This window comes from Carassius auratus, chromosome 35 (genome assembly GCF_003368295.1).
Source record: "Carassius auratus strain Wakin chromosome 35, ASM336829v1, whole genome shotgun sequence".
In the NCBI taxonomy this organism is placed as follows: Eukaryota; Metazoa; Chordata; class Actinopteri; order Cypriniformes; family Cyprinidae; genus Carassius; species Carassius auratus.
In genome coordinates this window covers 15,385,059-15,400,898 of record NC_039277.1, presented here as the reverse complement: position 1 = coordinate 15,400,898, position 15,840 = coordinate 15,385,059, and the positions used below count along the sequence as shown (strand labels likewise).

Sequence of the window (15,840 nt, the reverse complement as noted above, 5' to 3'; positions counted from 1 at the left end):
AGTAATTAACGCTAATATGTTACTACATAATTTTTATAAGTAGATTTAGGGACCTTTAGAATTACAATACCAAAAACAAACAAATGAGTTTTTGTTGCATTACAAAGTCACACCAACTACATGTGACAAAACTTCAGCAGTCTTGAAAACCACTGTTAACAACATCAGCAGGAACGCAAAAGCAGACAAACGCTTGCATTGCTGTTTGTGTTGACATAACTCACAGAAGCTTATTTCAGACAGCATTAATTTATTTATCATATTGAATTTACAAAATTAAAAGAAAAAGAAAAATTGAAGAAACCGGTTTGTACACTTTGTCATGTTTTTTTTAAACAGTTTGAATAGCAATCCACTGTACACAAGGCTTATGATGATATTTCTGTATCTTTAAAAAGAAAAACAACCAATCTGGTTGGACAAACTGGACTTAAACATTACCCTGCTGCCTCATCATCCCATTAGAGAGCAGCTCTCTTTCAACAAACACTACAGAAATACTAGTGCCAGAAGAGCTTCTGAATCCATTCGGCCACCCTCTGCCTTCGATATCCACATCGATGAGATTTACAATGAAACAACACACAATCTCAGTCAGTTCTGTTGATTTCATGCACTAATTTGGAATTTGGGGATACTCTGAATTGACACTGAAATCACGCCACGATGAAGAGACATCTCATGGCCACATAAACCTCACTGGACGACTCAATTAAAGCTTCAGTCAACAGCTGTGGTTCAATATGAGAATCATAGGAAATGTTCAGAGGAAAAACTTAACTTGAAAGGGCTAATGTTCGCATCAAGTATATTTTTGTGTGGTGACAATTAGGCTTTACAACTTAAAGCGGACAAACTTAATTCTAAGAGCAACAAAAAAAAACAAACAACTTTCTTTAAGCCACCCTTTTCATAAACGGATGCTTCCATGTTTAAATGTACTGTATACTAATAACAACACTTATTTCAACAACGTCGACATTTCAAGCAGCGATAAATCTAGCTATCTATTGTGTACTTCGTATTTCAGTATACATTATTTAGTTCCCTTGAGCTACAGAGTGGTTTCATCCTCGATAGGTCAAGGGGAGCGACACAGACAGTAAACACAGTAGTGTCCATTCCAGTGAATTTAGTGGTGAGCAATGCTTTTTTCTATTGTATACGCTCATCATTAAACCCCCAAATAAGAATAAAAATACTGTTTTGAGAACTGTAGCATTTAAAGAAAATGATCGACCTCTTCAGTTCTTGAATTATATTCTTACAAAGGAGTAAAACAATCACCTTCATGTTTGATTATAATAGATATGACAATATCAAACAGGGCAGGGTAAACTGTAATAAATATCCAAGTGCTGACTGAAGTATTGGCTTTAAACAAAACAATAGTTAACAGTATTGACTGATGCCCTGTGTTTGATGGGTGCAGAATGAGCAAGGGATGCCCGGTCGCATTCTGCCCCAGTGCTACTCGTCAGGTGCCCTGAACGAGAGCTGGGCAGGGGACACAGAAGGCATGCCTTAGCTGCAGATGGGAGGCTCGGCAGGTTTGCTGTCGGGACGGGTGGGGAGGGAAGGAGGGAGGGTAACAGAGGGAGGCCAAGCGAGAGAGGAGAGGGATGTGAAAGCGCAGAGATGGCCTTAAACCCCATTAAAATGTTTTCCGGTGGATGGCACGGGCGCGATCTTCCTCGTATTCCTTCTTGGAAACCCACATCTTCTTAAAGGTGTCGAGTGAAGCCAGGATAGATCCCCTATATATAGTAAATGGAAGAACCATAGGTTAAACACTATAAAATATACTAAAACACTTTTAAAAACATTCAACATTCAAAAGTTTGAAGTCTGTAAAAATGTTTATGTATTTTTATTCATGTCATGCGCATTAAGACTGGATTTGATGAAAAATAAATTAAAACATTATTTTGAAACATTAATTTAAATATAAAATAACTTTATTGTTATATATTTTAAAATGTAATTCACTGCTGTGGTATTTTATCTTTTTAAATACTTATAATTTTATTCTTTTTCATTTTTTAAATTTTTTTTATTTTCATTTTTTGGTCATTTTGGTATTTGCTTGTAATTTTTATTAGATTTTGTTATTTTTATTTCCTTTTAGTTAGCAATTTTAGTGCTTCAACTTATTCAGTCAGGTGTCAAGTCAACATTTCTAACATTTGCTTAGTTTAAACTTCTAATATTTTTATATTTAAATATAAAATAAAATGTTATTTGTTGTTATTTATACAAATTTAATTCATTTAACAAATATGAACTTCAAAAGAATAGTATTTATCAGCATCCTTCCCTTAGCATCCTTGCTGAAAAAAAGTTACTAATTTCTTTTAAAAAAAAGTTAGTGTATCTGTTTTATGTTTTAATGTGCCTATATATACTTTGTTCTTACCCTATCCATGTTGAATAAAGTCTCTCCTGTGGTGCAGATATCTGAAACAACAAGAAAAATAAATATTTGAAAACAGATTTCTCCCACCAAGCTTACATTTCTCAGCTGTGCTAGAGTCACCTTAATTTTAACGTCTTTGGGTGCAAGTTTCTTCACTTCACTTAACAACCGGTCTCCGAAACCTGCGAGGAACAAAGACAGAGCTTCAGTTCTGTCAGTGATGGAGAACTGAAAGATGCTTTCGACTGATCTCTTCGTTCTACCTTTGAGGAGCGTTGAGCCGCCAGACAGCACTATGTTAGAGAAGAGCGTGCGCCGCAGATCCATGTCTGACTTCTGAATGGCGAAGGCCAGCACCTCATGAATACCCTCGCTCTCATCGCCAATCAGATCCGGCCTGAAGAGAAGCTCCGGGGCCCTGAACCGTGCTGGACCGATCTGCAGGAGATAAACAGCTGTGAGTAACACATCAACTCAATACACTTAATACACAATTTTTGCACCATAGTGAACAAGTTATCAGCTCACTTTATTCCAAAAATATTTTTTGGACACGTTATCCAAGTTTCTAAATCCCATTTCATTTTGACTTTAGAAAGAACCTGAACTGAACCTCCACTGAATGTCAATAAAACCAGGATATAATTACCATACATTAACATATGCAAGCAATCTCATTCTTACATCTAGAGTGCTTCCGTCGGGGAGTGTGTATTGTGCTTTTTCAGTTTCTAGAGTTTCATCCTTCTGGGGGTTGAGGGAAAGGTAGCAGGCTCTCTGTAAAACAATACAATGAATGTCTTGTATCTAGATTTCCAACAAGAAAGAACTGCAAAAAACATGTTGTATATATCCAGACGTGGTGTCTCATACCTCCTTGATGGTGCGCACAACCTCAAACTCTGCAGAAGTGTGGAAATCGTAGCCTTCCTTGCGCAGGAGGAGGCGGAGGTATCGGGAGACGTCACGTCCGGCGATGTCTACGCGCATGATGGAATGTGGAATGGCGAATCCCTCATATATGGGGACAGCGTGTGTCACACCATCACCAGCGTCCAAAACCACACCTGTGGTTCGGCCTGTGGCGTATCTGTCAGACAGGAAAGTGTTTTGCATGATGGAGGGAATAGGAGGTGAGATATCAGGAAGAATGAAATATGAAGTGCTGAACTCACAAACTGAGCACGGCCTGCATTGAGATGAACAGCGCCGGCACGTTGAAGGTCTCAAAGAACACCTCTGCAGCTCGTTCACGGTTTTTACTGGGGTTCAGCGGTGCTTCGGTCAACAGCACAGGATGCTGCAAAACACATAAGAATATGAATGGTTAAGGATTCGTTCAACCAAAACTGAAAATTACCCTATGATTTACTCACCCTCAAGCTATCCTAGGTGTATATGACAGTTATATTAAAATACTATATTATATTATTCCAGGATTTTTCTACCTGTAATGGACTTCAAAAGGGACCAATGAGTTTAGGGTCTTGTGTTTAAAAAATAATTTTTTTTTTATTGACCAATTCTTTCATTAGAAAGGACACTTATTTCTTATTTCTCTTAAGCCCTTTAAAGCCGCATTGAAACTGCAGATTATTTTTTATGCAGAAAAATCCTTAATTTCTTTTCAACTGAAGAAAGAAAGACATGAACATCTTGGATGACATGGGGGTGAGCAAATTATCAGGACATTTTTATTCTGGCGTGAACTAATTATTTTAAAAATATCCTTCCAAGCTTTATAATGGCAGTGAATGGTGGTCAAGATTTTGAAGCAAAAGAAAGTGCATCCATCCATCATAAAAGTGCTCCACACGGCTCAGAGGGGTTAAAAATGACCTTCTGAAGTGAATCATGCATTTGTGTATGAACAATATCCGTATTTAAATCTTTATAAACCATAATCTCTATCTTTCGCTAACTGTCGTACGAGCATTCACGTGAGAGTGGTGTTGATGTAGGCATAGCGTAATAAAATAAAAAGAAAATCTCATTCAAAATAAATAATAGTACATATATTTATATACTATTGTTTAGAGTAAATGTATAATATATAAAGCCGTACCTCCTCCGAGAATGTCTGCAGCTGTTCCTTTGAGTACACGTACTGCCAGATGCGCTCCATGTCGTTCCAGTCCTTCACAATACCGTGTTCCATAGGATAGCGGACAGACAGCAGCCCCCTGTGCTCCTGCATATACCACAGAAACAAAGAATGCATTTGAGATGACCGAACACCTGAAAAGAAATTATGCCAACCCTCAGACAACATATAAGTTTGATCGCAAAATATACAGTGCTCACAGTCTGTTTGATTACATGACATTAACTAACTGCTCCATTTTTACCGTACATTTCTGCCATATGGACATCAATTTGAGATAGTCACCACTGAAAAGCTATTACTAAATATAATGTAGAAACTTCAATTTTCTGTAAAGCTGCTTTGCAATGATTTGCTTTGTGAAAAGCACTACACAAAGAAACTTGAATCTAACTGAATAGAACACATGATGTTATTACATTAGAATAACAAACGACAGCATGAAATCAAAACTATATGTCCAAGTTATAATATTATAGTTGTATATAATATTATAATTATTATTAACCAATAACATCACAGGTTAAGTCAAGTCCCTGCCAGTATTATTTCTGGCTGAATATTGTGGCACATAATGGAAGTTGACTGTGTTGTGATTATATTATTTTCTTTAAATATAATCTTCAATTAAAATAAAAAGTTTTACCTCAGCTTTGGGTCCAATGAAGAGATCGCCCTCAAGGGCACCAGCCATCACCCGAACATGTTTGGGTCGCCCCACACTAGAAACAAACCATACCACTTAATATCACATCACATTAACAATAAAATACATTATTGAAGTGTTTTGTTTTTTTTTGTACAAACAAAAGCCAGTATTTCTAAAAACAATGTTGATAATATGACAAATTTGATTATATATATATATATATATGTATACAGTATATATGCATACAGTAAAAAAGCTGCATTTTAGTGTCACATGATGATTCAAAAATCATTCTAATATGCAAATTTATTGCGCAACCATTTTTCCATATTATCAGTTTTTTTTTTGAATTCTGAATTCTTTGATATATATAGACTTAAAAAAGAGCAGCATTTATTTAAAATAGAAATCTATTGTAACATTAGAAATATATTTACCGCCACTTTGATCACTTTTAATGCATCCTTGCTGAACACAGTTATTAATAAATAATTAAACTCTCACTGAGCCCACACTTTTGAAAGTTATCCCAAGTAATATCAATTAAATGATTACTTACTAATTCGGGAAACAGTATTTAGGGATCTGATCTCCAGCAAAACCAGCCTTGATAACCCCTGACCCCTGGAGGAGAAATTGTAAGACAAGTTAGAAATTAAAATTTTGCAGCGAGGTAGTTCAAAACAAACTTGAACTATAAAAGCTCAAACAGCGAATGTGTTGTAAAATGAATCATCTATTGATCTGATCCTTCCTTGTTCGTTCTTGAATCATGAGACAGAGCTGGAGGGGGCTAATAGAAACCCAACCAGCTACAGACTCGAGAAAAGTCACATTGTGAGAAACATTACTACGTTTTCATCATTTTAGTAACCTGTCAAAGTGACAAAGGCTTTGAGATCTTCCCCCTTCATTCTGATTACCAGTTGAGGCTTACTAGTTCTCCATCTCAAGATTCACCCTTTTGCCTTTTATTTTAAATTAATATCAAACGAAATTTTGAAAATTAATAAATGTGTCTGTACATATAAGGCGAGGTCACAGCCAGCCATCTTAGCAACAATAACAACTCAAGCTCAAATACAGGCTTTTATCTAACAGATACTCTCTGACAACCATGCATCGTGCAGTATTTCATTAATATGAACAACGTGGAACCCTTTATTTAAAGTTTGAGTGATAAATTCAAAGCACCACTGAAATGAATGACAAATCAGCTTTATGCCGATGCATCATCCTGAGCAGCTAATGCTTGAAGACATCGCAATTAAGACAGATACACTGTCGTGCTTTAAATAATGAAGGCAATCGGACGTGAAACTGTGCACATTACTATTTCAATAAATAAAATACTAAACACATTTAATTTAGCATTGGGCGGCTAGCGCAGGCTTTAGCACAATAGCATTAGCTTTAGCCTTTTAGCACAGACTGGGTGTGGAGGGCTGCTGACATCATACTCACATTATCAATCACGACCGGCTGGTTCGCTATAATATCATACGACTCCATGTTCAGCCTGCGCTTGAGTGCTTTTTTCGGTCAACTTGTTCTCAAGAAGCAGCTTTTATGATTTTCTGTTCATGTAAATAAGAAATAACTGTAGCTGCTTGGCAGTATAACCACAGGCTGAGCGGTGAAGCGTCAACCAAACGGCACCACGGGGGGAGCCAATCAAAAGCACGTAACTAACTAGGAGATGAGTGACAGCTCGTTTAGCCAATACGTTTGGTTCTCGGTCGCAGAACCAAACGTACTCGGTCGCAGAACCAAACGTACTCATAGAGTCGGTTTGCGATGAATAAAAACAATTGTTGATTTATTTAAATTTTTTGTGTAATTTGATCTATTTATTTATATGTTATGCTAAAATAAAATTGCAAATGTATGCCTTTAATTCCATGTTTTTGATTAAGAGCAAAATTATTTAGAGGACACTAGTAGCAGAGTGGATGCTTTATTATTATTATTATTATTATTTTCAAAACACTTTTACTTTTTAGTTTTATGCATGTATGCTTTACAAGTGATGCAATAAATAAATACTTGGTTAAACCATAGACTGTATGGTTAAACACATCAAACGAAGCGTTCTTGGACGTTTTAACAAGTTAGGGACATTTATTTTGACACACGGAAGTGGCTTAATACAGATACACCGGAAATTGTTCTTCATAAGGTTGTTGTTCTGTCCTCCGACAAAATTGAAAGTGTCAAATCAGCCAGATATCTAAACTAAACGCGTATCAGAAACGTCTACGTTTGCAAAACATCTTCAGGTGAGGATTTACATTTGAATTCGGTTAACAGTGTTGCCTGAATGTCAAGTTTCTGTATTTTTTATAGCTTTTAAAACGTGAATAACAATGAGGTTTGGGTTTGTTTACGTTAGTTTAATGCGAGTCATTCCGATTGAAAACTGTGTTAAATCAGTTGTTCATTGTGCATCTTCAAACCAGACGTTAGCAGAATAAATATATAATTATGTTATATATATATCTTATACTGTAGTAATAAAAACAATCTTTAGTGATTTGTTTTAAATTCCGTGTAATATGATGGTGCTGATCACCATAATATAAGACCAAACATATTATACATATTTGTTCATTTTACTTACAGCGGAAGTGTTATTATTGGCAAATATGTTTGTATTTATGTATTGCGTTCATGTCTAATGGTCAGTATTAACAGGTGTTGTGCATTGAGCCTGCTCTGGCTCACTCATGGTTGAGCTGGAGACTGTGGATCGAGCCTGAAGTAAGATGGCAAGTGTAGAAGAACCTCCAGAGAAGTGAGTTTCTCCATTAGCTGTGAATCAAAGGACTAGTTAGTAGAACTCTTAGTTAAGTTCTCATTTAATCTGTCGTCCCCCGACAGGCACTGCTGGGTGTGTTTTGCCACGGAGAAGGAGGATCGAGCTGCAGAATGGGTCAGCCCGTGCCGGTGTAAGGGCTGCACCAAGTGGATCCATCAGTCTTGTTTACAGCGATGGCTGGACGAAAAACAGAAGGGGAACAGCGGAGGAGCCGTCAGCTGCCCGCAGTGTGGCACAGAATACCGGATAGTTTTCCCCAAAATCGGTGAGTATTTGTACTTCACCTTTTTTTGAAGGGATAATCTTGCCAACTAATGGGAATAAAAAGATGTAAATCCAAATCCTTAAATTACTAAAAATAAAATAAATCAAAGCTAAATGCAGAAATAAAAATGTCCAAAAACTAATTACAAAATTAAAAAAAACTAAATGTATATTAAAAATGTTGCTTTGGCAAATAGCTCAAATAAAATTGAAGTACTAAAATTATTAAAACTAAAATTGAAATTAAAATTAATTAAAACTAAATAGTAATATTAAAAAACAAAAACTAATTAAAAATGGCAAAAACAAAGCAAAAATGAGAAATGTTAAATAAGTTCAAGTTGAAGTACTAAAATGAGCCAAACTAAAATTGAAATAACTTAAAGCTTAAAAAAAAAAAAAAAATATATATATATATATATATATATATATATATATATATATATATATATATATATATATATATATATATATATATATATATATATATAATATTATTATTATTTTATTTTATTTATTCATGTATTCCAGGCAATGGCACAAAAAGTACAAGGTAGACAAAATAGTTAAATCATTTAGTGCAAGGAAAACAAGACAAAAAACAGAATATACAGTATTCAAATATGTGTGTGTATGTATATATGTATATATATATATATATATATATATATATATATATATATATATATATATATATATATATATAATAAACGAATAATTGCTAAAAAACTGAAATAATGTTAAATATACATTTACATTTATTCATTTAGCAGACACTTTTATCCAAAGCGACTTACAAATAAGGACAGTGGAAGCAGTCCTTAGTTAGCTTAACACAGTACACATAGCAAGGGCTTTTAAATATTTAAATAATATAATAAATAAAAAGACAATAGATAGAATAGAGCAAGCTAGTGTTAGAGGTCTTATATATATATATATATATATATATATATATATTATACATACACACACACACACACAATTGCATAATAAATGAAAAGAAAATAGAATAAAATACAAAAAGATAAGAAAGGTAGTTAATTTTATTTTTTTTTAAGAATAGAATTAGAATAGTGAGGGTTAAAGTTAGAGGGTCAAATAAAGATGGAAGAGATGTGTTTTAAGATGATTCTTGAAGATGGCTAAGGACTCAGCTGCTCGTATTGAGTTGGGGAGGTCATTCCACCAGAAGGGAACATTTAATTTAAAAGTCCGTAAAAGTGACTTTGTGCTTCTTTGGGATGGCACAATCAAGCAACGTTCACTTGCAGAACGCAAGCTTCTAGAGGGCACATAAGTCTGAAGTAACAAATTTAGGTAAATGGGTGCAGAGCCAGTGGTAGTTTTGTAGGCAAACATCAATGCCTTGAATTTTATGCAAGCAGCTATTGGAAGCCAGTGCAAATTGATAAACAGAGTTGTAATGTGTATTCTTTTTGGCTCATAAAAAATTTTATCTATTTTTTACTTATAAATATAAGTATATTTCTGTATTACAAAAATTTATGAAATAAAGGCTAAACTAAAATGAAAATATAAAAATTATAATAGGTAATTCAAAACTACTATATAATACTATAATAGTGTATAATTAATAATAAAAACTGTTTATAACATGACTTTGCACTTTTTTTTTAGCCAAACTTTACCATTTAAAATGATTGTGTTTTTGACAAGTTAGCTCAGAAAATGTGTGGATTCTATTCTGTGTGGCCTTGCTAATGGCGAATATTCTGACGTTGTGTTTGGCTGTTGTTTTATTGATTTAATAGTGAAGTGTTAAGAGTGTGGTTTTGTCTCTTCTCCAGGGCCTCTGGTCTACTTCCTTCAGCAGGTCGACAGAGTTCTGTCCAGGGCCAGTCCGTTCGCCGCAGCTGGAGTCGTGGTGGGCACCGTCTATTGGTCGGCTGTTACTTATGGTGCCGTCACGGTTATGCAGGTGTGTTAAAGACAAGATGAGTGAGGCTCGGCTCTCCAGGGCTCTTTTGAACATGTTTTCTACTCTGTTTTCAGGTGGTAGGCCATAAGAAGGGTCTGGATGTGATGGAGCGTGCGGATCCTCTCTTCCTGCTCATGGGTTTACCCACCATCCCTGTCATGCTGGTACTGGGGAAGATGATTCGCTGGGAGGATTATGTGGTGCGGCTTTGGCAACGACACTCCTCTAAGCTCCAGATCTTCAGTGGACTTTTACCTGGTATGTGGAAAACAGGGTTCAACTTAGCAATAGTTCATCCCAGTGTTGTTTTTGTTAATTAAACGTAAAACTATTAAAAGATTTTAATTAGCATTTTTTAAAGAAAATGTAAAATAAACATTTTAATAAAACTTAAAATGAAAAAACGTAACTATTTTTCAATTATAAAAGAATAACAAAAAAATATAACCTTGCCAACTTACTGAAATAAGTTAAAGTACTTAAATTACTTAAACTGAAATATAACTAAAATAAAGCTAAAAATATAATTTAAAAAAACATACAAAAACTAATCATGATAAATGCATAATAAAACATGAATACAACTTAATCTAAATAACAAAAGCACATTACAAAATTACTCAAATTAAAACGAAACCTAAAAATAAAGGCTAATTCGTTGAAGTATTAAAATTACTAAAAATGAGATACAAATAAATTAAGCTAAATATAATAGTTTTTTAATAAAACAAAAACTAATGAAAATGACAAAAGCACATAACAGAATGACTAAAACTTACAATGACTAAAAAAAAACAATAAAAACTGAAAACAGAAGCTAATTTGTTGAAATACTAAAATCACTAAAAATAAAGCTAGATATAATTGACAATATAAAAATTATCAAATATTAATGCTGTTTCTTCCAAAAATGTAAATTCTGACATTATTTATTCACCGTCATTCCTTTAAGCCATCTTAGTATTTAGGATTCGTTGTCATAATCATACCGTAAGCTTATCCTAATTATAATAATATTATTATTATTATTATTTAAAAAGTATCATTTATTCATTTTTGAAGCAAAAAAAAATGTAATTTGTTTGTGCAGGTATGGGCCACCCTCAACCCCGCATCCCAGTGGAGGGCGGTTACGGAGGAGACCATCTCTCTGTGTCTCGCACCCTGTGTGGGGCCCTCATCTTCCCCTCCATCGCCAACCTTTTGGGACGCCTCCTGTTCCGCAGGGTCACGCCAAACCTGCAGCGCACCATCCTGGTGAGAGTCGAGAGCAGCTAGCATCTACCATACAACCTGCAATTAGATTAGGAAGTGTGAATCCTAACCCAGATTTCCTCTTCTAGGGTGGCATTGCATTCGTGGTGATCAAGGGCGTGCTTAAAGTATATTTCAAACAGCAACAGTACCTCATCCAGGCCAACAGACACATCCTGAATTACCCAGAGCCCGAGGGACGAGCAGATGGCACTTTTGAGGACGACAATGAAAACAGTGGCAATGAATGAAGATTATGCACTTGAGGAAATCAGCAAATACACTGTAGTATAGGATTCTCAGAATAAAGAGAGACATATTTATGGATGTATAAATACATAATTTCTCAGCTTTACATGGCTCTAAATCAGCACAAACACATGTTTGCTATGTGTTACTAAAATGCAAAGATGACTGAAAATTCTTTTATCTGTGAGAAACGTTTGATGGGGTGTTAAAGTGCCTGTAATAGCAAAATACACCATTAGATGGCGACAGATGCAAAGCTGGTAACTGCACTGTGCACTGATGTCTCTGATGAAGACATCGTAATTTAGGCTGCAAATCTACCAGCAGAATCATGTAAGCATTTAGACAATGAGCTAATTGATTCTGATTGAAGACAAAAAGCAGTGGCTCTATGATAACAAAATAAAGGATGATAAACACGGAAACTTTGAATTTTATGCTTTTAAGATGTGTCATTGTTTTCAATCTGAAAAAGGAACATCTGGACCATTTCGCTGAAAAAAATGACAGAAATAATAAGAGAAAATATGAAATCTTACTATATTTGCCTATTTTAGGCCTATTAAATTGTTTGTTTGCGTAAAAATTTGTGATGTTGTTTTCATGATTAAATGTATTTTCAGCCCAAATTCTAATTAATTGTAATGCACTTTTATTTTAATTATTGTTATAGTTATGTTAATACAGAATGCCTTCACTGTATTTAAAAAATAAAATAAATATATATATATATATACACCATTTACCAACGAAAACCGTTATTGTAGGAAATAAATATATAGGATTTTGATGTGAGAGGACAACAGGGGATGGACTTTTTCACTGTTGTTATATGGATTAACGGTATTTGTGTTTCATACAAACAGCATTTTGCTTCAGAAGATGGTAATTGTCGGACTGGCATCATGTGGATTACTTGTGGATTATTGTGATGTTTTTATCAGCTGTTTGGACTCTCATTCTGACGGCACCCATTCACTGCAGGGGATTCATTGGTGAGCAAGTGATGCAATGCTACATTTCTCCAAATCTGATGAAGAAACAAACTCATCTATATCTTGATCACCTGCTGTCACTGAGCGGCATCACACCCTCTGGTGTCTCCGGTAGGCCCTTTGTAGGAATGGCAAAGACAAGGCTGAAGAAAGGAAACTATATAACTAATGTGTCCAGCTTCAGATCTCTTATTTCTTTATTTCGAGAACGAGAAGGGAAAACTATGAATAATGCAAAAGTTTGCAGATGGAAAACGGTTGGCTGGGAGAAAAGACAGCAGAGGGAGCGCAATCAGCTCACCCAAGATAACTTCATTTGTGTTTAAAAATACACCCCTGCTCAAAGCCGTAGAACTGGAGCAGTGCTAAACTTAACCCACAAGGCATCTAAAATAGTCCTCTGGGATTGTTGTCTCGCACTTTTAAAGATCTCTGGCAAATATAAGCACAGCAGACAGGCTTTTGTCAAGCTGCCGATCGTACAGTATAATGTTTGTGACGCAGGAAATCCCACAATTCATCCGTCACTTACGGGACATAAACATCCAATGTAATAGGCCTACTATGCACAAAAAAAAGTTTTTCATTACAGAAAGGTGTAAATAAATGCCTTGATTTTAAAGCATTTTGGCCAAATATGAAATCTAAGCATTTACTCAGGACTCAGCTGCTCGGATTGAGTTGGGGAGGTCATTCCACCAGAAGGGAACATTTAATTTAAAAGTCCGTAAAAGTGACTTTGTGCTTCTTTGAGATGGGACATTCAAGTGACAAACTTGCAGAACGCAAGCTTCTAGAGGCACATAAGTCTGAAGTAACAAATTTAGGTAAATGGGTGCAGAGCCAGTGGTAGTTTTGTAGGCAAACATCAATGCCTTGGATTTTATGCGAGCAGCTGGAAGCCAGTGCAAAATGATAAACAGAGGTGTGACGTGTATTCTTTTCGGCTCATTAAAAATTTATCTTGCTGCCGCGTTCTGGATTAATTGTAAAGGTTTGGTAGAACTGCCTTGAAGACCTGCCAAGAGGGCATTACAATAGTCCAGCCTGGACAGAACAAGAGCTTGAACAAGGATTTGTGCAGCATGTTCCGAAAGAAAGGGCTTGATCTTCTTGATGTTGAATAAAGCAAGTCTGCAGGACTGGACAGTTTAGCAATGTGGTCTGAGAAAGTCAGCTAATCATCAATAATAACTCCAAGGTTTCTTGCTGCTTTTGAAGGAGTTATGGTGGATGTGTCTAACTTGATGGTGAAATTGAGTTGAAACGATGGGTTTGCTGGAACCCCAAGCAGTTCTGTCTTGACAAGGTTGAGTTGAAAGTGATGGTCCATCATCCAGGAAGAAATGTCTGTTAGACAAGCTGAGATGCGAATAGCTACCGTCGGTTCATCAGGATGGAATGAGATGTTGAGTTGAGTCTCATCAGCATAGCAGTGGTATGAAAAGCCATGTTTCTGAATGACAGAACCTAATGATACCATGTAGACAGAGAAGAGAAGAGGTCCAAGAACTGAGCCCTGAGGCACCCCAGTAGTTAGATGATGTGGCTTGGACACCTCACCTCTCCAAGATACTTTGAAGGAACTATCTGATAGGTCTCAAACCACTGGAGTGAAGTTCCTGAGATGCCCTTTGCCAGTAGGGTTGATAGGAGGATCTGGTGGTTAACCGTGTCATAAGCAGTGGATAGATCAAGCAGGATAGGTACTGAAATTTTGGATTCCGCTCTTGCCAGTCTTAGGGCTTCAACAACTGAGAGCAAAGCAGTCTCAGTTGAATGTCCACTTCTGAAGCCAGATTGGTTGCTGTCAAGAAGGTTGTTCTGTGTGAGAAATGCAGAGACTTGGTTGAACACAGCTCGTTCAAGTGTTTTTGCAATGAAAGGAAGAAGGAAATGGTCTGTAGTTCTCTAAAAAAGATTGGTTGAGGGTGAACTCTTAAAGCTTAAACATTCCCTAATTAAGTATTTCCATAAAAGAGTATATCAGTATTTCAGAACGAAGCCCTGGTCAAGCTCAGACTCTTAAAATGTATGAATTATAAATGAATCATTTACACAACAGTAACAATAACATTACGGAAATAAAATGCTACGTTAGCCAGTTAGCCATTGCTCAGGGATTAGAAGATAGCATGCATGGAAATTGTATTATCTTTTAAAATTTAAAGGGGGGGGGGGTGAAATGCTATTTCATGCATACTGAGTTTTTTACACTGTTAAAGAGTTGGATTCCCATGCTAAACATGGACAAAGTTTCAAAAATTAAGTTGTACATTTAAAGGAGTATTTCTGTTCCAAAAATACTCCTTCCGGTTTGTCACAAGTTTCGGAAAGTTTTTTTCGAGTAGGGCTCTGTGTGACGTTAGATGGAGCGGAATTTCCTTATATGGGTCCTAAGGGCACTTCTGCCGGAAGAGCGCGCGCTCCCGTATAGCAGAGTACTGAGAGGCTGAGCACAGGCAATCACTGATCAGAGAGAGAGCGTCGCGAAATGTCACAAAAGAAGTGTGTTTTTGGTTGCCAGGGCAAGACAACCCTGCACAGATTACCAAAGAAAAAACAGCATTAAGGGACCAGTGGATGGAGTTTATTTTTACAGAGCATCAACGGAGTTGTGCAAGTGTTTGTGTTTGTTCCCTGCATTTCGAAAATGCTTGTTTTACAAACAAGGCCTAGTTTGACGACGGATTTGCGTATCATTTATTTCTTAAGGATGATGCAATCCCAACGAAAAAGGGTCACGATCGTGTACAGACTATCTTTCTCTTATAATATATTAAAACTAAAGACTTTTTGGAGTTATGAAGGATGCAGTACTACTCTATAGGTACTCAAGATTAACAGGAGATTGAGTGAAAACGAGCATTTCACCCCCCCTTTAAATTTCCAACAGATGTCAAACAGGATAAAACATGAAACAAATCAACTCATACATTAAATCATAACAGAATTCATCAAATCCATAATACTTACCGATTCGCAAACTTTGATCTTCCCTCCAAAATAAAATCACTTCCTGAAGGACAATGTGATTAAGGAACTGCCGTTTGTCTGTTAAGAGTCTAACTGGATTATTTAACCTCTATGTTTACTGATAATATGATAAAATATGATAATATGATAAAATCTGATAATATGATAAAATA

At 35.8% G+C, this 15,840-nt stretch overlaps 2 protein-coding genes across 3 annotated transcripts; one reads left to right on the top strand and one right to left on the bottom strand.

Annotated features, from left to right (window-relative positions):
* Positions 1–233: 233 nt before the first annotated feature.
* LOC113054576 (beta-centractin) lies at positions 234–6,841 on the bottom strand. The gene is made up of 11 exons (XM_026220214.1): positions 6,634–6,841; positions 5,729–5,793; positions 5,167–5,242; positions 4,482–4,607; positions 3,592–3,716; positions 3,290–3,506; positions 3,101–3,193; positions 2,680–2,854; positions 2,537–2,598; positions 2,417–2,457; positions 234–1,757 (listed from the first exon to the last, which is right to left on the bottom strand). The coding sequence occupies exons 1-11, from the start codon at positions 6,679–6,681 to the stop codon at positions 1,655–1,657; spliced, it is 1,131 nt and encodes a 376-aa protein (XP_026075999.1). The 5' UTR covers positions 6,682–6,841; the 3' UTR covers positions 234–1,654.
* Positions 6,842–7,300: 459 nt separating this feature from the next.
* LOC113054575 (E3 ubiquitin-protein ligase MARCH5) lies at positions 7,301–12,331 on the top strand. 2 transcript variants are annotated; one of them, XM_026220211.1, is made up of 7 exons: positions 7,301–7,448; positions 7,864–7,963; positions 8,050–8,252; positions 10,063–10,193; positions 10,268–10,451; positions 11,284–11,450; positions 11,537–12,331. In XM_026220211.1, exons 2-7 carry the CDS (start codon positions 7,935–7,937, stop codon positions 11,696–11,698), a joined length of 876 nt encoding a protein of 291 aa, XP_026075996.1. In that variant the 5' UTR covers positions 7,301–7,448; positions 7,864–7,934; the 3' UTR covers positions 11,699–12,331. The 2 variants fall into 2 exon arrangements, with proteins under 2 accessions (XP_026075996.1, XP_026075997.1); XM_026220212.1 differs by having other exon boundaries at positions 7,319–7,448; positions 7,855–7,963.
* Positions 12,332–15,840: the final 3,509 nt, after the last annotated feature.

Bases quoted from the DNA above. Each gene is read 5' to 3' on its own strand.
- LOC113054576 (XM_026220214.1), bottom strand. From the start codon at position 6,681: ATGGAGTCGTATGATATTATAGCGAACCAGCCGGTCGTGATTGATAAT. The intron at 5,243-5,728 runs GTAAGTAATCAT...GTTTGTTTCTAG, and splicing joins AAATACTGTTTCCCGAATTA to TGTGGGGCGACCCAAACATG. The intron at 2,458-2,536 runs GTGACTCTAGCA...TTGTTGTTTCAG, and splicing joins CCAAAGACGTTAAAATTAAG to ATATCTGCACCACAGGAGAG.
- LOC113054575 (XM_026220211.1), top strand. From the start codon at position 7,935: ATGGCAAGTGTAGAAGAACCTCCAGAGAA. The intron at 8,253-10,062 runs GTGAGTATTTGT...TCTCTTCTCCAG, and splicing joins GATAGTTTTCCCCAAAATCG to GGCCTCTGGTCTACTTCCTT. The intron at 11,451-11,536 runs GTGAGAGTCGAG...TTCCTCTTCTAG, and splicing joins ACCTGCAGCGCACCATCCTG to GGTGGCATTGCATTCGTGGT.